Source organism: Puma concolor, chromosome A3 (assembly GCF_028749965.1).
Source record: "Puma concolor isolate L17-30 chromosome A3, mPumCon1.1.hap2, whole genome shotgun sequence".
In the NCBI taxonomy this organism is placed as follows: Eukaryota; Metazoa; Chordata; class Mammalia; order Carnivora; family Felidae; genus Puma; species Puma concolor.
This window is the reverse complement of record NC_141669.1, coordinates 54518543-54543604: the sequence shown is the minus strand read 5'-3', so window position 1 is coordinate 54543604 and position 25062 is coordinate 54518543. Positions and strand designations below refer to the sequence as shown.

General features: G+C 37.9%; 1 protein-coding gene across 2 annotated transcripts in view; it reads right to left on the bottom strand.

The window, feature by feature from the left end:
- GFPT1 (glutamine--fructose-6-phosphate transaminase 1) overlaps positions 1-25062 on the bottom strand; it is a 57104-nt gene that overhangs the window by 27293 nt on the left and 4749 nt on the right. Inside the window, exons 2-10 of one of the 2 annotated variants that reach the window (XM_086700954.1) lie at positions 19036-19143; positions 16805-16912; positions 12439-12564; positions 9386-9444; positions 7218-7352; positions 5252-5313; positions 4583-4662; positions 4325-4378; positions 976-1081 (exon numbers count right to left, since the gene is read on the bottom strand). In XM_086700954.1, coding sequence (XP_086557080.1) covers positions 976-1081; positions 4325-4378; positions 4583-4662; positions 5252-5313; positions 7218-7352; positions 9386-9444; positions 12439-12564; positions 16805-16912; positions 19036-19143 — 838 coding nt within the window. The remainder of the gene's footprint in view (positions 1-975; positions 1082-4324; positions 4379-4582; positions 4663-5251; positions 5314-7217; positions 7353-9385; positions 9445-12438; positions 12565-16804; positions 16913-19035; positions 19144-25062) is intronic. The other variant, XM_086700955.1, reaches the window with a different exon arrangement.

The following is a 25062-nucleotide window of genomic DNA, read 5'->3' as shown; positions in this document are numbered from 1 at the left end:
TTTTGAATATCTCCACCCCCAACATAGGACTCAAACTCACAAACCCGAGATCCGGAGTCGAATGCTCCACCGAATGAGCCAGCCAGGCACCCATGGGACAAGTATATTTTTATTTTTACTCACCATTATCTCCTATGCCTACCACATGGCTTTGCTCAGAGTGTTCAATATGAGTGTCTGAGCGAACGACAAAAGGATAAGCTTCTGCAATTTCTAGTTTAAGCCATAACTGTCAAGTCTGACCAACCTACTTAATGACAACAATGAAGCATCCCAGCACTAACTAACCACCTGCAAAAATTAGGCAACAGTGAAGCCTGTTCCCCCACTGAGACAATGCATTCCCGGCATGATCTAACCTGCGACCTATCTCATCGTTAGATCCCCTTAGGGCACAACAAATGACTCCAAATACTTGTTGGCAATGTGAACAATTCTGCTTTATCCTCATCACTATTAGTATTCCGTTTATAAATGCATCTAAGCATCCCACAGTATTTTTCACTCAAAATGTCTTAGTCTAGTACTATTTCTTTTATAAAAGTGATTATAATCCATATTACTTCTGAATTAAAAAGGTGAGTGTCCTTATTGGACTAAAACTACAGCGGTTTAGCAACTATACTGTAACTGGTGGGACACTAACCCAGTCTATTCTAAATTCCAACCTAAAATCTCTCCTCCCTGTAAGACCTGGCTAAGGCTCCAAAAAGAAGACAAAAAATATACAAGATATCAGTTAATATGCTAGAACAAGTCTCAAGTACTGTTATCTTTTCTTGGAAAACTGACCTACATGCTTTGAATTGAGAGAAAAAATTTTCTTAGGACGCCCATTTCTAAAAAGGGCACCTATATTTCCCTAATTGACAAAATTCTCTTACACAGCATAACAAGATATACACAAAATGACTTCTGGTTTCTATAACATGAAAAGTTTTGCTAAGATTCTCTGAATCAAGGAAGGAAGTTCACCTTGCATCAGATGCAAAGTAATATTCCACTGCTTTTTCTTCAACAGGGAAAAGGCAAGTTGTGCTGTCCACACGAGAGAGATTACAGCTTCCTTTCTTGTCCTTCCCTAGAGCACAGAGGTAACACAATCAGCAAACATGTAGATCACGGCCAATATAGAAATACACATAATTTTCTTCAAAATCAACAAAACAACATAGCAACACAAAATAATTTCAGCAATTTAAAAATGCTAGGTAGGTCACCTTATTTCCATGCAATAAGCCAACAAGAACAGACAAAAAGTGTAGAGTGAAATAGCAACTATCAAAGAGAGCGTGGCAGATAAGTGTTACATTACAAATGTTTTAACTGTTTCTTTTCCAGGTAAAAGGCAAATAATTCACTAATATCACTAACTCTTTTTTTCAAATCAAAAGTATATATAGGCCTAATCTTAATTTAACCTTATACATAACTTGACAGAAGTTTGTGTACCTAAACTTATCATAAAAATTACATTAAAAATGTCAAAATTATGCAATGAAAAATAAAGTGAAGACTAGTGGCATACTAATTTTTTACTATCTGATAACAAAACTTCTCTAGGTTTTAAAAGTCAGCATAACAAATCAGGTTGCAGTCTACACTAATTCTGATTTTAAAACAAAGATACTTAAAACTCTCTAACCATGGTATACCATATATAGCACCTACTGCTAAGGACTGGAAATATTATAAAACCAGAATCTCTTCTTTCTTAAAATTGGATTTTCTTACGTTTCTTGTAAGTCAGGATAAAATACGATCCTTCTGCAATAATAATATACTTTTTTTTAAGAGATACAAGTTTATTGAATACACTAAAAAGGACCAGTGGGCAGGACAGCAAAGGAGAGACTAGCTGCCTGCAATAATATCCTTTTAAATCTAGAACTTTAGAATTATGGCATCTCTACTTAACATGTCAAGTCGTGAATGAATTTTTTTTCCTTTTTGCCCATTCACAACTAAAGTCAAAACTGGAAAGCAAAGTGAAGTCTGACACATTAGAAAGACTTTTTTTAAAAATCACATAAATTAAAATCTATATTAATGTCAGAGAGACAAAAAAGCACCTTTACCTGAGATCAGGACATACCAGACCTTATAACCTACGGACACAACGGCCAGAGGACACTATAAATATACCTGCAAAAATTCATATTGTGTCTGTCGTCTAAAATGCATGTCTATAAAAGACTTGCTTATAATTATTCTTAGAAATGCACATCCAGGAGCGCCTGGGTGTTCAGTCAGTTAAGCATCCAACTCTTGGTTTCGGCTCAGGTCGTGATCTTGTGGTTTCGTGGGTTCGAACCCCACATCAGGCTCTGCACTGGCAGCATGGAGCCTGCTTGAGATTCTTTCTCTCCCTCTCTCTCTGCCTCTCCCCAACTCGTGTTCTCTCTCAAAAAATAAACTTAAAAAAAAATTTTGTAAAAATGTACACCCAAAGTTCTCCACAATCCATGCTTATTTGGTGTGTTTCAGACATGAAAATAAAACAGCCCTTTCCATCCAAATTCAACAGCAAAAAGATATTACACTTTAAAAAATACGTGTAAGGTGACATCCTAGAGAAAGTAATGCTACAGAAGGGTAAAGCAGATTGGTGTTTGCCAAGGGCTGGGAATGGGTACAAGGAAGGGCTGGCTACTGAGCTACAGCTGGAGGGAACTTTCACAGGACAGGATTGCTCTATACTTTGATTGTGGTGGTTATACAACCACTGGCACTTGACAACACTCCTGAAACTGCACATCAAAAAGAATGAATTTTACTGGTGTAAAAAAAGTGAATCAAAAAACACGCAGAAGGATAGCCCAGCACCTACATTTTCAAAATAAATACAACCAGTTTTGGTTATAAAATGCCCTAAAGGTATCAAGTTTCACTATACTCCTTCTCCAAATGTCATTCTTTGAGTGACAAGGCATATTTAATTGTATTATTTAGAAGGATTTAAGATAGCATTGCCTATTTAAATGAAAAAAACATTTACCACTTGATACCTATACAACTGTTACAATCTATAAAATGTTTTGCCGTACAATTATCTCATCTGATTTGAGTGGCACACAATTATGACCATCCCCTTTATTTTGTCCATTGTTACACCTGGAGAAAATAGCAAAAGCCTAAAAGCCATCCCGTGTTCTCCCCTTTACACAGCCTCTTCAATAAGAGGCTAAACTCTTTAAATGAAACCTTGCGGAGCCACACGTTATCTACATACTAGCAACCAGAGAAATAAAGGTCACTAAAATACAATGCCTGATCTTAAATACAATGTCTCATGATAAGTTTCTCGTCTAACTTCTTAAGACCTTAGCCAATGTTTTTCCGTTATTTCTAAAAGCAGTCTAAGAAAATGCGCAAGATAATAACACAAAGGTAATGTATACAGGAGCAGGATTATTAACAGAAATCTGCAACTCTGGATCCAAAATTCTATACCCTCATTGGTAAACTAGTTTTTCTTCTGAAAAGGGAAGGAGAGGGAGGAGAATGTAAGAAGAAATCCTACCATTTCAAGGTCGAAGGCTATTTAAGGAAGTAACTTTCTGCTTTAGATAAAAAAGCTAAAGCAGCCACTATCTAAAGATGAAGAGGTTTAGAGTCCTTTGCTATTTTTTTTTTCAAGAAACCAAGAATTGTACATTAATAATATGGGTTTCAATTTTCCGAATTTACCACTCCCTATCTTTTACATGGAAAGCTTTTAATAAGTAAATGAAAAGAGCATGCCATTTTGGGGGTCTAATTATATCAATAAAATGATCCATAGTTTGTATGGCTGAAAGTCCTATAAAAAAATAATAAACTTCAAACATAAACAATAAAAAAGACTCCAATTTCAAACAAAGCAATCAAGATGTTGAATACAAATCTAAAAGGAAAGTGTCATGCATAAAATAAAGACCATTTAAACATAATTTTATGAGAAGTTAGGATACAGTATTCAAATAACTACCACTGAATTCAATCTACAATAGCCTAACACACAATGCTCTTTTCTCAATGTAAGCATCTTACTTATAATAATGTATCTTACGTGATTTCAACTTAAAACAAAAAAATAAATTTTATAATTTCAATCTCAGAAATTTTAAAGAAACAAATTATTAAAAGCAGTTTTCTAAATGCCAAAAGCAGACAGACAAAATATACTCTGCAAATTAGAAAAATGTCAAAATATGTTTCCCCATTAAAAAAAGCACATTTTTAGAGGCCCAGCACATTCATTCACTCCAAGAACAAAGAATTAGTAAAGAATGAACAAAAGAGGGTAAGATTCCTCCCCATCCATGCAGAGTGCATTTCCCACCTCTTTCTCCCTGTGATCCCCACCGTGAGAATTTTGATCCAATCTGAGTCCTAGCTAAGGATATACAACAGAAAAAAATTCTACTCGTCAGAGAAATTACAACAACAAATCCTTTTCATGTCTAGACAGAACTACATATACATATGTGTGGATCTAACCAAAGAGGCATTCATTTCAATTTAATGGAAACAATTCTTTATATCTACTGCACTCAATTTATACAGTTTCCTCATGGCATTATGTAAGATTAATTTTTACCTGTTCTGTAGAGAATCGGAATGTGATCAGTAGAGAGTTTATGTTCACTTCGTACACCAATCAAGAGAGGGCTACCTCGTCTGTTGGTGCAAAATTAAGACAGAATTAAGCCATTTTCATAAATAATGCACTGATACAAATTTTAATGAACCAACATTCTTCAAATAATGTTTAAACTATGCCTCCAGGCTCGACTTCAGGTATAACAAAAGCACAGCATAAACAGAATTTGCAAATATTAGGGCTTCTCACTGTTCTAAAAAGAACATCATGATCAGGCCTAAATATCCTGACAAAAGTAGTGATAGTACAATTCTCTAGGAATCTGTTTAGGATGTATGCTTCCAAAAAATAGGGAAAGTTAAAGTTGGGGGCCTGAAATTAGAGAACATTCAATATCCAAATTCACAAAGTAACCACAGTGTCCCACTAGAGACAAAGGCCAGTTAAAAATGCCAAAATATATTTGCTTTGTGAAGGGGTTCTGTGAAATGGAAGAGTGGTGAAAAATGGATAGTGGTGAAAAATAAACATCGACATATGGCATGCAGATCTAGGAAAGGGCAAGTCTTTACAGTAAAGGTTAACCATCATGTACAGAGAATACACTTATAATTCAAATGTTTCAAAATGCATACAATCATTAGTCATTATTAAATCTGCATGTACCTCGTGCCAACTGCTTGGCCAGGAAAATGAACACTTTTAAATACCAGTGCAAAAGCACCTTCCTATAAAGAAAAAAAATACATTAGCGATATTTATTACAACCAATTACCAAAATGTGAAATGCCTAAAACATACTGGCTTCAGCACAGAAATTTTTTGTTCACATGCTGCTCTTTTTAAAGTTAAAAACAAGTCTAAATTTTAGGTAGACACTCATTCCTGAGCTTTGGTGTATCCAAGACACTTTTTAACCAAGCCCACTCTTGAAATACACTCAGTAGATAGTAGCTCCAAAACAGACTATTACTTAAAACACTATTTTAACACACTGTCAACACTTTTCAATAGATACATCCTATCTCGGATGTTAGAGTGCAAAGAGGAGAGAATTAGAAAAGACCCCTAGCTCAATATCCAAAAACATTCTCTGGTCCAGTGATTTTATACCACTGTTAACCTCCATGCTTGTTGACCTTGTTACTAGAGATAAAAATATACACCATCACAATCATTAACATGCACACCATACCACTCCCTCAATCCAATCTCCTCAGGGACAGGACCTAAGGAATTCAGGAGTGAATAAAGAAGGAACAGGAGGTAGGAGAGATAAGGGACCACCAAAGAACACAAACTGGGTTATATAATGAATAGAAACAAGAAAAGGCTGGAAAGGCACAGTACTCTGTCTTGAGTAAAGAGAAGGAACAAGCCTCTATTTTCTCCATCTTCCTGACTCCTCCTTTTGTTGCAGACATCATAAGATTTGGGTAGAAGGAGGAAGTGAGGGCTGGACCTTCAGAGAAAAGTGAAGGGCTTTTAAATGAGAAAGCTAGAGTTATGAGTGGGGAGGACAGTAATCCCTATGCCTTTGGATTTTTGTGGGTCTCTGATATCCTTAATCTTTAACTAGGACAACTGAGACGGGATCAAAAAGAATGCCATTTTTTTTTTTTCTTAAGCTGGGAAATACTTTTCTATAGTGTTACAAGGCCAAGGAAAAATCCCCATAAGGAAAAACACAGAATTGACTATACTGGCTCAGAGACATGCAGACATTATACCAGAACAGAGTGTGCATTTCACTGAAGCTACCCTTGTGCTAAGTTACTGACTGAGAAGAACATTTGAGTGAGTAGGAAGAAAGTGATGAACCCCTGAATGCATCTATTGTGTACATGTTTGTGTGTGGTATCTATGGGTTTGTGTGTTTTTAGAAAAACTCTTTGATTTTGGATTATTTTTAATTCTCATGACACAAACTACTGAAAAAGTAGAGTTTTAAGTGTGTGGGAAGGGAGTGGTCAGTCAGAGTCCCTCGAAATTATTCAAGTTGAAGAGCACCTTCGGTGGCTCAGTCAGTTAAGTGTCTGACTTTTGATCTCGGCTCAGGACATGATCTCATGGTTCGTTGAGATCAAGCCCCATGTTGGGCTCTGCGATGACAGTGGAACCTGCTTGGGATTCTATCTCCATTCTCTCTGTGCCTCTCTCTCTCTCTCAAAATAAATAAACTTTAAAAAAAAAACAAAAAACATTCTCAAGTTGAATAGTAATATATATATGGGAAAAGCCAAAAATACTTAAGAAATTAGCACAGTTCCTGCTTATCTTAAGAGTTTGTGATAATGTTGGCGATAATCTTAAAAAGCATGGTTTAGGGGCGTCCAACTCTTGATTTTGGCTCAGGTCATGACCTCACCATTTGTTGAGATAGAGCCCCGCATTGGGCTTTGTGCTCATAGCACAGAGCCTGCTTGGGATTCTCTTCCCTCTCTCTCTGTCCCTCTCCTGAGCTTACTCTCTCTCTCCTCGCTCTCTCAAAATAAATAAACAGATACATTTTTTAAAAAACTTAAAACTTATAGTTTAGGAGCACCTCACTGGATCAGTCTGTAGAGCATACGACTCTTGATCTAGGGATTATAGTTAAAGCCATCTTAAAGAAAAAAGTGTGGTTTAATACCAATTGTTGGATAACTCTCTCCACCAACGTAGTAAAACTGATGTCTTGACTTTCCCGGTTGTCATACATGTACTTAACAAGCTTGGCAATTGTCTCTGTGTCTGTTTCAGATTCAAAATCATAGCCTTTGCTTTCCTGTAATTAGAAAGGAAAAAAATTAACACATTTAAGAAAATGTTCATGATATCCAAATCTTTTCTACAGAATTTTTTTCCTCAAAAATTTCACTAACCAACTTCTAATATTTTTTGACCACCATTTCCCATTATCCATTGTTCAAAATGAAGGTCACCATCTAAGTATAGCAAACCCAAAACAGTGAAGTATTTTGTGCAACTGAATATGTGCTTTTAATTATATATACTTATATATGCCACATATAAATTAAGAAAATTATAGGGGCACCCAGGTGGTCAGTTAAGCTTCCAACTCTTGATTTCGACTCAGGTCGTGATCTCACAGTTCATGAGACTGAGCCCCACATCAGGCTCCACACTGTTAGATTCTCTTTCAATTTTCTCTCTCCCCCTGCTCCTGCTCTCTCAAAATAATTTTTGAGATTTTTTTTTTAATTTTTTTTTTTAACGTTTATTTATTTTTGAGACAGAGAGAGACAGAGCATGAACAGGGGAGGGGCAGAGAGAGAGAGGGAGACACAGAATCGGAAGCAGGCTCCAGGCTCTGAGCCATCAGCCCAGAGCCTGACGCGGGGCTCGAACTCACAGACTGCGAGATCATGACCTGAGGGGAAGTCGGACGCTTAACTGACTGAGCCACCCAGGCGCCCCGAGATTTTAAATAATTAAATAATTTTAAATAATAACTTTAATTTTATATAATTAAATTTTAGGGGCGCCTGGGTGGCGCAGTCGGTTAAGCGTCCGACTTCAGCCAGGTCACGATCTCGCGGTCCGTGAGTTCGAGCCCCGCGTCGGGCTCTGGGCTGATGGCTCAGAGCCTGGAGCCTGTTTCCGATTCTGTGTCTCCCTCTCTCTCTGCCCCTCACCCGTTCATGCTCTGTCTCTCTCTGTCCCAAAAAATAAATAAATGTTGAAAAAAAAAAAATTTAATTAAATTTTAAATAATTAAAATATTTTGGAATATATAACACCCACAAAACAATAATTCCATAATGAATATAATGATTCTTTCTTGGGTAATGATACCACACTATCCAATACAATAGCCATTAGCTATATGTGGCTATTTAAATTTAAACTAATTAAAATGAGGGGTGCATGGTGGCTCAGTCAACTGAGCTTCTGACTTTGGCTCAGGTCATGACCTCACAGTTCATGGGTTCCAGCCCCATGTAGGGCTCTGAGCTGACAGCTCAGAACTGTCCTCGGATACTCTGTCTCCCTCTCTACCCCTCCCTCCCTCGCTCTCTCTCTCTCTCTCTCTCTCTCTCTCCCTCAAAAATAAACACTAAAAAAAATTTTTTTAACTGATTAAAATGAAGTAACATTTTAAATTTGGATCTTCAGTCATACCAGCTCAATAACCACATGTGGACAGTGGCTACTACATTGGATAGCTCAGATACAGGCTTCTAACACTGCAGAAAAGTTCAACTGGACAGCCCCAAGAGGCACTCATGAAGGTCATCATCATGAACAATATTATACAGTACATGGCTATTTAGGGCATAGAACCTTCATTTAATCTGTCCTAATTCTTCTTATATACCCTGAAGCTTCTAAAAATGCCAAACAATGGAGCACTTGGGTAGCTCAGTCGGTTAAGCATCTGACTTCGGTTCAGGTCATGATCTTACAGTTTGTGAGTCTGAGCCCTGCGTCGGGCTCTGTGCTGACAACTCAAAACCTGGAGCCTGCTTCGCATTCTGTGTCTCTCTCTCTCTCTGCCCCTTCCCCTGTCTCTCGTGCTCTGTCTCTCTCTCTCTCTCTCTCTCTCTAAAATAAACACTGAAAAAATATTAAAAAATAAAATAATTATTTTTAAAGTAATTATTTGTAAAGTAATTATTTGTCATTCACATAAGAAACAAAAATATTCCACTATCACAAAGAAAAGTCCAGTAAGCCACCAAACCCTTGTAGCCATCTTGGGAATTACTTGATCATACCGAGATGGTGCTGCTGCAACCCCAACAAATAAACTCACTGCTCTCAAAGCCTGGTGTCTTTTCAAGTTACTTTACTTACCAAAAACTTTTTCAAGTCTTTGTAGTTGGTGATAATTCCATTGTGAATAACAATAAATTCTAAAAGAGATAAAAAGTATTGATGATAAAAAATTACAGGTCTAGTAAACACTATCAACAGCCACAACTATCAAGCCACATGCTAGAATTCCAGGTGTAATCAAGTATCTTCTACTTTTCATTATCAGATTATCCTTGAGTAGATCAGCAGCATTATTTACGTGGTTTAGTGGAAGCACACTGTGCTAGAGAGGTGGATACAGACTATCCAGTATAGAATATAATAAACTGGGGTCTAGAGACATCAATTTCATTTGTGGCTAAACTACTAATCTAATCCCACCCTAAGAAAGGGGTAAATTTACTGGGGTTTCTTCATTTGCAAAACAAAAAGGTGACCAATACAACTATTATTTTCGCTTCTTTGTTCATTCATTCTTCTGCATAAAAAATTCCTAAATTTAAAGAGAAAGACTTTCAAACTAAAATAATTACCTGATTTACATTAAATGAGCTTAAGAACTGAAGTTAAAGAATAAGAAAAACCAGCTATCCTGACCACGGAGCCCGCCTGGGATTCATTCTTCCCCATTCTCCCCCAATCTGCCCCTCTCCCTGGCACATGCTTCTCTCTCTCCCTCTCTCTCTCTCTCTCTCTCTCTCTCTCTCTCACACACACAAAATAAAAATAAATGTTTAATTAAAAAAGAAAAAAGAAAGATCAGCTATCTAGATCTATAGTATTTTTCACTATTTCACTCAGACTATTGTCTGAGATCCAGACAATTCTTAAAATGTCAGATAAATAAATGTTAAAACAGCATTCCAAGATCAAATACATATGTGGCAGGATAATTTTCATCTTCTTGATTAGAGGAGTTGGCAATATTTATAGCCCTCAACAGTGTATGTAAAGAGCACTAATATGGATTTTTATTTAAAATTCTTAAAAATTATTCTTTAAAATTAGAATACTGGGGCATCTGGCTGGCTCATTGCTAGAGCATGTGACTCTTGACCTCAGGGTCATGAGTTCAAGCTCCAAATTGGGCATGGAGGCTACTTAAAACAAAAAACAATTGTAAAATTAGAATACTAAATTATCAAAATGTTTTTAAATATACTTAAAGATCTGACATTTGGGGCTGATATTAAATGAGCTTGAATTAAATTAATTACAAATCAAATAATACACATTTTTCACTAGATTTTTAAGTGAAAAAAGATACCACCAAATGATACTACAAAAATAAATCTAAGAAAAACATTTTATTGCTGGAACACAGAATCATAAACAGCTGACTGCTAGATACAAAGCCCTAAAGCTCAAGCCCGGCCTTGGGCTCTGTGCTGACAGCTCGGAGCCTGGAGCCTGGAGCCTGCTTCGGATTCTGTGTCTCCCTCTCTCTCTGCCCCTCCCCTGCTCATGCTCTCTCTCCCTCTCTCTCTCTCAGAAATAAAATAAACATTAAAAAAAAATTTTTTTAAGGACTAAAAAATGTGTTAAATGGTTATCTACAGATAAGGAATAAGGATGAGGAAATAGCATACAAATTAGACTTCTTTTAATATGACTTATTTTATTGATATGACTTCAGAATTATGCACATAGTTCGAAATAAAATTAATTTTTAAAGATGGTCAATCCCTAAAAATTAAAATAAAACATATCAACATAATGTATCTGATTATACCACGACCACAGAGAATTATTCCAAGTGACTCGAAAGCACAGTAATTTGATTATATATTTCTAAAGAGATACACTCTAAAGACAAAAATACTAACAAAAAATTAACAAAGAACAGTAAACATACTTATGGTGTTGGTATTAGGATTCCAGTGTATGTAGATGACATAATAAATCAAATAAGTTATGTTGCAGGTGTTAAGAATGGAGTTTTTAGGTGTGATCGGAAAGAAATCTATCAGAGCAAGGAAGTCAAGTAAAAACCTTCCAGCGTTGGATGTGAATAGGAAGTGTTAGTGTAATATTATGCCGTGTTTTATCTTTCAACTTCTACATGCACGCACCCACCCACAGAGCTATGTCCACCTAAAAGGCCTAGGTGCATGAGCACTTCTAATAAGCACCTGGTTTCTAGTCTTTATATACCATTTCCACTAAAAGGAACTAAGGGTCCTTAGAGAAATGGCTGATTCCAAGTCTGGGGCAAAATTAGATGAACCTGAAACATCTCAACCTACCAGAAAATAACAAAGACTGTTAAGCCTACTGGTGTCATGTCAAAAGGACTCAGGAACCAACCTAAATTAGCTCCAAAGGCCAAAGATGGGAAAATTTGTACATCAATATACATTATTACTTCTGTGTTTTTAAAAAATGCAATATTTTAAATCTGAGTTTATAATAATAAAAAGAAACTCATTTATCTTAGAACATGAGAACCACTTCATCTTTGAAAAATGGTAAAGTGAAAATATCAAATATTTATCCTCTCGTATATAATCTGTAACTCTGGGTAACTAAGCAGTTGATATGGAGAAGTTTCTTTTTATAGAAGTATTTGAGATAAGTGAAAAATGAATGACAGTATTTGACTATCACCATTTTACAAATCCCTAAAGAAATAATTAATGTTGGCAATGATCTATGGCCACTAATACAAAGAGAAAAATGCCTAAACGTTATATACCTCCACACGTAAATCAATACCATACCAATTTATAGTAAATAGAAGGGGCAGAGAAACATATTAAATGACACCATGGGATGCATACAAATAGCAAGATCTAGACTGCAGGAAACTCTACAGGACAAACAACACAGTAAACTGCAAGGGAAAGGGAGAGAAAGGGAGAACTTCCAAAATAATCTGAGTGGAGGAATATAGAGAAATAGAACTGATTTTGTATTGATAAATGTTAAAGCTGGGTAACAGATACATCAGGTTCTACATACCGTCTACTTCTGATTATGTCCGAAACTTTCCAGATTAAAAAAAAATTAAAATAATGAAAACATAAGAGTCTTCATTCTCCCATTAGCCATCCCTCTGTAATCATTCCAAAGCATGCAGAATGTGTTCATACCATTATTTTTATCAGAGCGCTGGGGATGGCTATTGACAGGATTGGGTTCTCCATGTGTTGCCCAACGGGTATGAGCTATTCCAAGATGTACATCAAATTCTATATCCAAATCCATATCCTGTTGCTCTGAAGAATATAAAATGAAAAATTCCAATATTAAATCATGCTGTAGAGATAATGCTAGAATCTATATTTAAACTAATTATTACAGGACACCTGGGTGGCTCAGTTGGTTAAGCATCCAACTTCAGCTCAGGTCATGATCTCGAAGTCTGTGGGTTTGAGCCCTGCTTGGGCTCTGTGCTGACAGCTGAAGCCTGGAGCCTGCTTCAGATTCTGTTTCTCCCTCTCTCTGCCCTTCCCCTGCTTGTGCACTTACTCTCTCCCTCCCTCTCTATCTCTCAAAACAAAGAAACATTGGGGCGACTGGGTGGCTCAGTCAGTTAAGCGTCCAACTTTGGCTCAGGTCATGATATCACGGTTTGTGAGTTAGAGCCCCATGTCAGGCTCTGTGCTGACAGCTCAGAACCTGGAGCCTGCTTTGAATTCTGTGTCTCCCTCTCTCTCTCTGCCCCTCCCCCGCTCATGCTCAGTCTCTCTCTCACTCTCTCAAAAATACACATTAAAAAAAAATTTTTTTTTTTTAAAAGAAGAGCAAACTGCTCAGAAGTCTCAAATAGAAAAGTCATGCATTTTACTTTAGCAGTCTTTGTGGCTTTTATACTGGCTAATCAGGAGTCCTTTTAAAACACAAATCTGATCAGGAAACAATGCTTAAAATCCTTGAACAGATTTCCATTGCTTAAAAAGTGGTCTGCATCCCTAGCTACCCATTTCAATCATCTTAAACCTGGTCACAGGGATTTATAAAAAGATCCTCAAATTTAACATGGAACCAGAGAGCCATTTTCTCACAAGATAAAGTCCCAGTACCTTTCCATGGGATACAACGCCCTTCACCATCTGGCCCCTACTTACCTGTACATTCTCATTCTCTCCACCCCTCTACAATTACACATCAAAGCTCTCAATACATCTTTTACAAATAACAACAGCTACCATTTACTGAGAACTTACTTGATGCTAGATACTAACAACTTCTCATCACTCTATCCCTATCAATATGACCCAAGCAACCACCAACCAAACTCCTTCAACAGAATTCTAACTGGTCTCTCGATGTCCAATTTTCCTTTGTACAATCTAGTCTGCACACTAACCAAAGTGACCCCGTTAAATCATGTCAATCCCCTATGCAAAATTTTCTGATAGTTTCCCATGGCATATGTAGTAAAGTCCATCATTCTTTTTTTTTTTTTTTTAATTTTTTTTTTCAACGTTTATTTATTTTTGGGACAGAGAGAGACAGAGCATGAACGGGCGAGGGGCAGAGAGAGAGGGAGACACAGAATCGGAAACAGGCTCCAGGCTCTGAGCCATCAGCCCAGAGCCCGACGCGGGGCTCGAACTCACGGACCGTGAGATCGTGACCTGGTTGAAGTCGGACACTTAACCGACTGCGCCACCCAGGCGCCCAAGTCCATCATTCTTAAGACCCCATATGACCTAGCCCTCAGTCACCTCTCCAGCTCATCTCGTGCCACTCTCCCCCTCACTGGCTAGCCCACTGACTTTCAGCCCACATTGAGTCTTTGCACTTGGTGTTCCTTCTGCCTAAAATCTCCCGCCTTCAGAAAATAATGTGGTCTCTGCTCAAATGTCACCTCTACTGTATTTTCTCCTCACAGCACCTATCACTACCTAACATTATATATTTGTTTGTTGTCTGGCCATCTCACTAGACAGTAAGTCCCACTGAGCCAAGGAGTCTGCCTATCTTGTTCTCTACTGTGTCATCAAGACCTAGCACAATGGCTAGAATATAGTAAGCACTCAAGAAGTATTCATTTTGTTACTGAATCCTCACAATGCTCTATTAGGTACTACTGTCCCCATTTTATAAAGAAACTGAGGCTCTAAGAGGACAGAGAACCTGCCCTAGGTCATAGCTAATAGGAAGCAGAAACAGGATTGGAACCCAAGTCTGGATGACATCCAGAGATAACAAATGTTAACATATAGCCATTCGTGCTTTACATCTCATGATGTAAAATGTAAAACAACCTTAAATTTTTATCACGTCCTAGAATAACAGCCTTCTTTTGCCACCAAATCTCACTGCCTTTACTATCGACACCATCTAATGACAGCACCTACTCTCTATGACAGTACTTACTCCTGTGTTTCAATTTCCTCATCTACAAAATGAAGATGATAGTTTTACCTACTTCATGGGTTATACTAAGCACTAGTAAGGCACTCAGTGGAATGTCTGGGACACACCAATAATAAATGTTATCTATTACTATTGAAGTCAGAAGTTACTGATAACCAATCTAATGGCCTTTTCTGAAATGACTTCCTTTCTCTTTTGTCTTAACGGGTCAAAAACTGAAACTTGCTACAAGTAACAAGGTGAATACCATAAACATCCAAATACCCACCCCCAGAGTTAACAAATGTTAACGTCTAACCATTTGTGCTCTAGATTTTTTTAAGATCTAAAACATAAAAAATGCAATTGGTGCCTCCTTTATGCCCTGGCCCCATCCCATTCCTCCCCAGGGAATTCTCAGGTTAATGGAGCACTTCTCCACCTGTGCCTTTGTACATCTAATAGAGACAGTAACATGTGTTCACAAATGATAGTATTCTTTTGTTTTTTAAATGGTACTAACTTTATACATCTCTAAGGATGCTTTTTTCATTTTTTCACTCAACATTAGGTTCCCACAACCTATCCATGTTCCCACATGCAGAACCAGATCCAGTATACTCCTTTCAAAAGCTACATGTGTTCATTCACTATACCACATACAACTTAGTCTCCTGTTGTCTTACTGGTAGACATTTAGGTTGTTTCTCCATTTTGCTGCAATGAATCTTGTCCTATCTCCTTATCCATAGAGTTTCAAGTATACGCCCAAGAATGGAAGCACTTGGTCACAGGGTATAGGCATCTCCATTTAGATACTGCCAGCTTCCTCTCCAAAGTGATTTATCAGTTACAAATTCACCAGCAATGTCTGCAAGTTCCCAATCCTCCACTCTCTTTCTGACTTTCCTTCAGGAGGTGGCAAGTCTCAATATGCTGTTATACAAAAATGGTGATTCTGGTCACAATCTGCCTTCCAGCCTCCCACACTCAACTACCTATAATGTAGAGTGAAAGGACCATTCCATCAAATTTGGCTTCCCTATTTCTTATCTTTGCCGACGCTCTTCTATTCAGAAGGTCCTCCCTTCTCACCCTCTTTGCCCACATAGAATCAGTAGGCATTCCTTATACATCCCAAGTCTCTCCAACAGTGCCCAACTTCAAGTGGGACCTAGCTCTCCCCTGAATCCTTAAGCAATTTGGAAACTTCTATGGAAGTTCTCTCCTATGGAAACTATATAATCAGCCTGGTATACAGGTACACACAGTAGACCGAATAGTTATACTACAGTTTTTGAAGTATAGTTATTTGGGTGCCTGCCTCATCCCTAAACTAATCTTACCCACAATACATGCAACGTAAGTATTGATCTAATTTGTTAAACAAGTACTACAAGGCTAACTGTTTGGCTTATGTGGAAAAAAAAGTGACTAAGTCTATCATTCTCCTCTTCTACCTGCACTCCTTTATCATGACATCCATTTGAGCAGGTACATAAAAAACCTACTGCTTCCTGGGGTTTGTGGAAGATTTTTTTTAATGTTTTTTTTTTTTTTTTTTCCAATTTACTTCAAAGCTTTCGTTTTGTTTTGAAGTTTCCTGTGAAAAATTAAAATGTTTAAGCATAATGTTATGAACTACATATTGAGAAGTATATCCTCTTTAATGCAGCATGTATCTCTGGGCAACTACTTTATACCAGGGAAGTAAGAAAATCTGAAAGAAAACATGATAGTTACCTAATTATAGCAGACCTACTAAAAAGGGCAACATCCAGACTGACTATATGTCCAAACTAGGCATGTACTCCAAAGTGAAGACACTAGAATAAGTGCACCACTAAAAATACCTTTGCTCTATGAAAGGCCTTCCTCAGGGATGGTGGTTCCTTCATTTTCGGATACTGAGCTTGCTGTGAACACAACGTACCTAGCTAATTTCCTCCCCTAGTTAATATGGTCATTTTTGAAGCTAAGGTATACTGCACACTAGCAGAGATAATAACAAAACTACTTTTCTTCCCTTCCTTCCACTTTAAACATCACTTTTCTTAAATGAACCCCAAGTATGGAAAGGGAATTTGTTAGGAGAGGGAGAAGGAAACAAAGGGAGGGGAGAGGGGACAAAATTCAAACTAAGTACATTACTGTGAACTTCTTCATCCAGTGCCTTAACTTTCCCTTTCTTCTTAATGAGCTGGATCTTGCAGGCATTGGCTTCCCAATCCTTGTCATTGCCTCCATCAACTCCCACACCTAAATCATCGAGAGGCAGAAAAGCTAGATTTAGAAACTTAGATTATCATCATGAGACACAACTTTTAATTACAAATTATTTTTTCATCTAATTAATTCATTTGTTCATCAATTCACATTTACTGAAAACCTATTATATGTCAAGAAACATGATAGCTGCTAGAAACAAAAATGAAATTAATTCAATTTTTATCTTCAAATTTCTAATGGGTCTACTCAGAAGAGAGGGAACAAATCATTACAATACAGTGTGGGTTTGGATTATATGATACAAGTACCACAGATGGGGGGGGGGGGGGAAGCACTATAGTTTGGGTGGCACCCTGAGCACCATGGAGAAACCCAGAAGATCAGCCAGCACCTACCTCAGAAGCAAAATACACAAGGACAATCAGGGAACACATTCCTCGAAATTCTACTTAAGTTTCTAAAGAATTTGAAAAAGTTACCCAAAGGTACTAAAAAAGTATGGAGTAGTTTTAAGTAGAGAAACCAAAAATGTTTAGAAGACTCTCTTTGGAAACGGAGTAGACTGAAAGGGAGGAACAGCTGTCAGAAGATGATAGCTACAGGAAAGCAAAAGTGAGGAGGCCCTGAACCAAACAGTGGTGATGAAGACAGAGATCAGTGATACTGAGGGTAGAACTGGCTGGATGCAATGTGAGAAGGCAGGCTGGGTCTGGGATACCTTCTAGGCTCACAGGACTTGTTGAATGATTGCTGATAAAAGGAATACAGAAAGAACAGCGTGGGGAGTATGTTCATTTCACTTCTGGGCATGCAAAGTTTATAGTATCATGGTTTATCCAGGAAGAAAATTCTAAGAGGCAACTGGAAATACATGTCTGCAGCTTGGGAAATACATGTGGGTTATTCATCACCAACATATGGGAGGCTGATGAAGTCAGAGCTCACCCATAACGATACAAAGTAAGAAAAATGGGCGTAGGAAAGAATCTTAAGGAACATTAATATTTAAGCAAAGGTGGAAGAAAAGTAGCCCTCAAAGCAAACAAAAGAACCAGCATATTAAGAAGAGAATATGTGTTATCCAAAAGCTAAGGAAGGAGAGAATTTTATGAACAAAGGAGCTGAGGAATTCACTTTCTATTAACTGAGGAAGTTATGGAAAGTAAGTGCCCATTACATTCGGCAATGTCAAAGGTACAGAAAAGGCTTAACATAGCAAGCCTGACACCGCTTTCCTTAGAAAGGTCTGCCTGCAAAGTTGGCCCTTGGCTGGCATCTGGCAACCTGGGATTTCAGGAGGGTTACCTAATTGATAAGGGAATGGTTTACTGCACCTTATTAACTGCAAACAATGTGGCTTATACTGAACATCTGCTTCCACTCTGGGAGTCCAGAATTGTGGTACGTGTTAGGCAGATGGGATCTATGCGAGCAGCCTCAAATAAAAGCTTGGGCACTGAGTGGTTTCAGTGATACACATTTCACAACGTTGTCACAGCTGGCTGAATTAAGTGCACAATGTGGGACTCCAACAGGAGAGAATGCTCAAAAGTTGTGCCTCATATCCTCCAGACTTCACCCCATGTGTCTTTTCTCCTTGCTGATTTTGCTCTGGATTCTCTTGTTGGAATAAATCCTAGTCATGAGTACAACTATATGCTGAGTCCTCCTTGGGAGGTGGTCTTGGGGACCCCTAACATGGTTAAGGAAAGGAGCTAGAATACACCATTAAGCTGACAAAAAGGTATTTTTATTTGCTTTGCCATTTATTTAAGGTGGAAGAATCTCAGGCAAGTTTATATGCCAAGAGCAGGGAATCCTTAGAGAAAAAGAAATTAAAGTTACAAGAAAGAAAAAAGATAATTTATAAAGTAAGGCCTTCAAGAACTTTGTTCTACCATGAACATGCCTCAGGTCATTTATGTTTTTATCGTAACATTCTCAACAAAGGAAAATATCCATAAGAAGTAATATAAATGGTAATACTGTTGAAATTACATGAATAAACCCTTTGAACATAATAAAAGATAAAAATTCTTTTTATGTTTACTCGAAAATAAACATTACTAAAGAATCTAGGCAACAAATAAAACCTCTTTATATAGATTCAAGAATCATGTAGAACCTATTAATATTTTTTTAAAAGGAAATACCAGCAGAATCATAGCCTCTGTACTCCAGTCTCTGAAGGCCTTTGATTAGGGTCTCCAAGATTTCTCGTCTTGTGCGAGGAACATGGTAGTTTAAGTAAGCAAATATACCTGCAAATGAACAAATATTTAATAAAAAATTTAACTAATGAAACAAAATTGACACAATTATGACAAAATCTTCATCTGCATAATTATGTCTAAGATGTGCAGAAATATGAAGCTAGAGTCATCTTTAAAAAAGAGAGGCACATGGGTGGCTCAGTTGGTTAAGCATACAATTCTTGATTTTGGCTTAGGTCACGATCTCACGGTTTGTGGGTTCCAACCCCATCAGTCTCTGTGCTGACAGGGTGGAGCCTGCTTGGGATTCTCTCTCTCCCTCTCTCTCTGCCCCTCCCCAGTGCACATGCACTCTCTCTCTAAACTTTAAAATAAATAAGAAATAAAGAAATAAGAAAGAGAGAAACAAAGAAACAAAGAAAGAAAAAAAGAAAAATTCTCACTTCAAATTATTGAAAGGTGGTGAAACATTTATAAAGGGGTATTTCTCATTAATATAAAAGACTAAAGCAAATAAATGTTTAGTTTTTGCAAAGCTTATAAAGCTAGTCACATATCTTCCATCACTGCCACTTTGTCAGGTAAAATTTAACTTAAAAAAATGAACCAATCAGGGGCGCCTGGATGGCTCAGCTGGTTGAATGTCTGACTTTGGCTTAGGTCATGATCTCAAGGTTTGGGAGCTCGAGCCCCGCATTGGGCTCTGTCCTGACAATGCAGAGCCTGCTTGCGATTCCCCCTCTCTCTCCCTCTCTCTCTGCCCCTCCCCTGCTCACACTCTCTCTCAAAAATAAATAAATAAACTTAAAAAAAATTTTTTAGATTAATCAATCAACAAATTCGTGGTTTATGTCCTATATATTGAGCATTGTTTAAAACATTTTCCGAAATATTTTAAGCAACACATGGACCCTACAAAACTATATAGATGGAATAATTTTTCTTATATCCAATGATCCTGGTATCAATATCAGTAACAATAAACAACTTATAAATATCAAAGATGTGAAAAATAAAACCTAAATAATTTAATAATAGGGAAAAATGGACTAAGATATTTCCTTAAGGGAAAATGGCTGGAATCTTTTGTTCACCAGATACTACCAAAGATAAACAACTATTATGGTACATGTTAACACCTACTGAGAATTCACAAAAAAAGGAGTACTTATTTGGAAAAAACAAAATTAGAATAAAAAGGACTAGTACAAAGCGAACTGAACCAGAAAAGAAAACAAGCAGTAGAACATAGGTAAAGGAAGTCTACATTAAAAATAATTCTTTAGGGGCATCTGGGTGGCTCAGTCAGTTAGGCATCCGACTCCGGCTCAGGTCATCATCTCATGAGTTTGAGCCCTGCGTCGGGCTCTGTGCTGACAGCTCAGAGCTTGGAGCCTGCTTCGGATTCTGTGTCTCCCTCTCTCTCTTGCCCTTCCCCTGCTCACACTGTCTCTCTCACTCTTAAAAATAAATACACATTAAAATTTGTTTTTTAATTTTTATATGCTTATTCACTTTTTTAAAAAAAATTTAATGTTTATTTGAGAGAGACAGAGAGAGAGAGAGAGAGCAAGCACATGAGCAGGACAGGGCCAGAAAGAGGGAGACAGAGGATCTGAAGCAGGTTTTGCACCGTGAGCGCAGAGCCCAACTCGGGGCCTGAACTCACAAACCATGACCTGAGTCAAAACCAAAAGTCAACCACTTATCCAACTGGCCACCCAGGGGCCCCCATTTATTCTTTTCTGAGAAACAGAGCATGAGTGGGGGAGGGGCAGAGAGAGAGGGAGACATAGAATCTGAAGCAGGCTCCAGGCTCTGAGCTGTCAGCACAGAGCCTGACGCGGGGCTCAAACGCATGAACCCGTGAGATCACGTCCCGAGTCAAAGTCCGACACTCAACCGACTGAGCCACCCAGGCGCACCAGAAGTCCACATTTTAAAAACAGCAGCATGAGGAATGCCAACCACATCTCATATTTGATTGTTCTGTCTCAAAAGTCTCTCTGAATCCAGAATGGTCTCCCCTACTGCCCTGTCTTCCCCCCAGACACCAACTTACTGGCAAGCTGAGGCCAATTTTCTTGTTGAATGTCTCACCTTCTGGCTGTGTCTAATTGCTTAAGCTAGAAAGAATCTAACCAATTCCTCTATTCCTTGTAGTTCCTGTAGATTGGGAGACAGATCTAAAGACTTGATTGAGTTAGATTAAAATTTGAGGGCAAGAATTACTCACAATGTACGTATTTTGTACTGTCCGTAGGTCCCTTATTAGTGATGTTAAGAATGTCACTAGTAAAGACAATCAGATCATCTAGCCTATCATATTCTGAAAGCATCTTCAGAATACTTTTCAGGGCTTTAGATATTGACAGCACTGATTTTAAGACATTCATATTCTCTTTCTTCGTGATCTATATAATAATGGAGCACTTCCCAATCAGTGGCATCTTAAACTCAATAAAATACTACATATCGTGTTCCAATTCAAAACCTGCTTTTTCCTTGAGAGGAAGCACTACTATTATCGGTAATTATCACTGTCATTTTGGGGCTCACTTTTGGAACAAAGAAAAGAAGATGAGGCATAGAGGAAGAAGTCAGAGCAACATTTCTCCATACATAACCAGGCAGGAATTGAAAGGAAGAAAAGGACAACGTATGTAGAAAAGTTTTCTAAGATCAAAGTAACAGAGCTGGAAAAAGAAAACACAGAGGGGAGGGGATTAATCTAAGTCATCCGTGCTTAGAGAAATGAGAGACAAAAGAGACTGAACCTGTCAATTTTACAGACCAGCCCCTCACCAGGACTCCTGGCCCGAGACAAGTGCACCTGCTGGCATTGGTGGGTTATGTGTACTCATGGGGCAGCTGGGAAAATATAATGGCAAATAACCAGTCAATCAGGCATACAGGACATGTTCGCAAGGGAGGCATTCATAACTCAAAATGGTGCTTATTCGCATAGAAATCACTAGAATGAGCCCCATTTCAGGTCTTTGACTTGTCTTCTCAAACCTCCCACAAACAGTTCTACTTTAGATTAACTACTAAAAGCCTAAAAATCAACTCTCCACTGCTCTTTGGTAACTGCTTCAATACCACACACACTAGTTTTATGGAGCACAGATTTTCCTCTCCTATTATCACCATGTGCTTCCCAAGTATAAGTTTTCTTATTTATTAATGGAATATTCTTGAAATAAATATCCCCCTAAATGAAGTGGATGCTTGCACCTACAGGGATCATTCTTCGAAAATTGCAACTTAAAGTCAATGACATAAAAGTACTAATGAGCACCCTGCTTAACAAAATATTCAGATGCAACCTGGGTCACAGACACACTTGGTTGAAAGGCTGTTAAACGGTACTGAAATGAAAACTGAATGTAACTTAGTTGACTAATTAAATTATTAAAGTTCCTATGCCTGGCTGAATTTATGTCCTTATAAATGAGAATACTTTTACATGTTTTTTCCCTTGACACCTTCAGTATTTTGAGACTTCAGACAGTATAATTTACCAGTGATAAGTGTTCAAATTCATTCTCTAAATTTTATACTTTCTGTATCAAAATCCATCTGCAATGCCACTTAACTTTCCTTTTGAAAGTTATAATCCATTCATAATCATCATTAAAGATTCAAAGTACACAAATGCTACAGGATAAATTGTGTATATCCATACAAGGGAGCTATCCACTGTTAATCCCATACAAACTGTCTGAATCCTTCAGCTATGAACCTCTGTATATGTACAGTCCTTTAGCTATACATATATAAAACTAGATGTACATAGCTTTAAAGGGCACTTCTTTAACACATAAATGTGACGACTCTATATATACTGTTTCTTTTACTTAGGATGTTGGCTATCTTTTTATGTCAGTATATACGCATCTACCCTATTCTATTTAATGGCTGCACACTACTCCCTAATAGATTTATTTCATCTAATCATTTCCCTCCTGGTTGAGGTTTTTCTGATTCTTCATAGTTACAATTAAACATACACATCAACTTGATGCTTGTCATAAAACATATTCAGCACTATAATCACAGAGGCACACTCTACAGGTAAGAGTCCTTTAAAAGAGGAAATATTTGAGATAACATTTTCTACAATCCTGAAAACACCAAGAAAAAATTATAACATATAGAGTGACAAAATGAGGAATTTCAATTAGTAGTGCTTTTTAAGTGTTTAAAATCTTTTCCCTATTTACAAAAATGCCGGTTCAAGTGTCCCCAACTTTGTTGTAAATACACGCTGCCGCTGGAAGGAGCTCTGTGTAACACTTCTCTCTTAACACATTTAACACTCTGGAACTCAAAGCACTGTTTAAACCCTGACATCTCTAATTACACACTCCCTCACAGCCTACCTATGGCATCATCTTTCTGGAAAAAAAGCACGCACTTCCTGCCCGCAAACCGTCCAACATTCCATCCCTCCCGCTTCTGTCTAACCAATCCCATCAGACCACAATTTTTCATCATCCTGACAACCAGCCCCTCTGGGCCCACTGTGTTCTAACTCCGGAATTGCCGAGCAGGCCTACAGCAGAGTTCATCCGCTTCAGGTCCATCCATTTCAGGCCCACTTCTGTAGGGGCCCTCCCAACTGCTGGCCAACCCTGTTAATTCACTGCTGGTCCAACTTTCAAACTTCTCCAGATATTATCCTAAAGCTTAGAATCTAGACTATTCTTATATCCCCATTTCTCTTCCCGCTTTCTTCCTCAATTTTTAGTAGATCCTCACCTACAGAACTGAAGCTTCCATCTTCATTTTAACAGTATATGCTCTCTTATCCTTCCTACCTTGTTCCGACACGCCAGAGGCTGTTCACCTTATTGACTTACTAGGGATATGGATACAGTCTGGTGAGAGAGAGATCCACACCCTCCCCTGGGTTTTCAAGGACCAGCAAGAGCTCATCAGACACGGCTGCAACATCTTCACTTTCCCAGGCACAGGTCCCCCCCTCATGGCAAACCCACTCCAAGGTGCCTTATTCCTCTATATGAGCTCAAAATAGAGAAACATTTCACATACTACTCCCTGAAAGCCAGTTTCTCCTACCTGTTATAACTCTTGATAAGCGATTCCTCAGCTTTCTACATACAGAACTTTTTATTAACATCAAAATATTTTGAGGACCCTACATAATAGTGAGTTGAATTTGTATTATCCAATGATGTAGAACATCTTTTGTACAATTTTATAGAAAAGGCTTAAAGTATGAATTAAGCAGTGAACACCCTGTAATAACTTCACAGTTTACAGGTCAAGAACCACCGCTCTAGAAATCAACTCTTCAACTCTATCAGGGGACCTCAGTTCCACAATACTCCCTCCTCCTCAATACAAACTCAGATCCCTCTGCCTTCATACATGCAAGTTTTCTAATAATTTCTTTAGAGCCAAATACAATTTCTCTCTGTAATATCAAACATGAATGACATTCTTCTTGTTTTGCAGACTCTGTCCAAGTCAATACACTACTTTGGAACTCTTCAGCCTCTAAATATGGTTTTTGGCCCTTTTTCCTAGAATTTTTATTTCTTCTTTCAAACCCCATGGCAACAGTTCTCAACCTATTTCTGACTCCATTCACTGTTGGGTAAATGCCATCAATGAGATCTCTCACAGTCTACCAGCTGGCACTATTCCTCAACATAAGAGTACTGCTCCTGTGGTGCCTGGCTGCCTCAGTCGATAGGGCATGTGACTCTTGATTTGAGGATTGTAAATTGGAGCCCCACGTTGGGTACAGAGATTACTTAAAAAAAAAAAAAAAAAAAGAGTACTGCCCCATTACCTGAAACATTCTTGGCCTAACTAGTCTCTGAATTTCTATTCATTCCACTCGTAGTCTATAACATGGTAATGAATGATGAACAAAAAATGCCTGGTATCATCCACACCTGTTGCATTCCTTGTATTGCACTGGTGTATTCACTG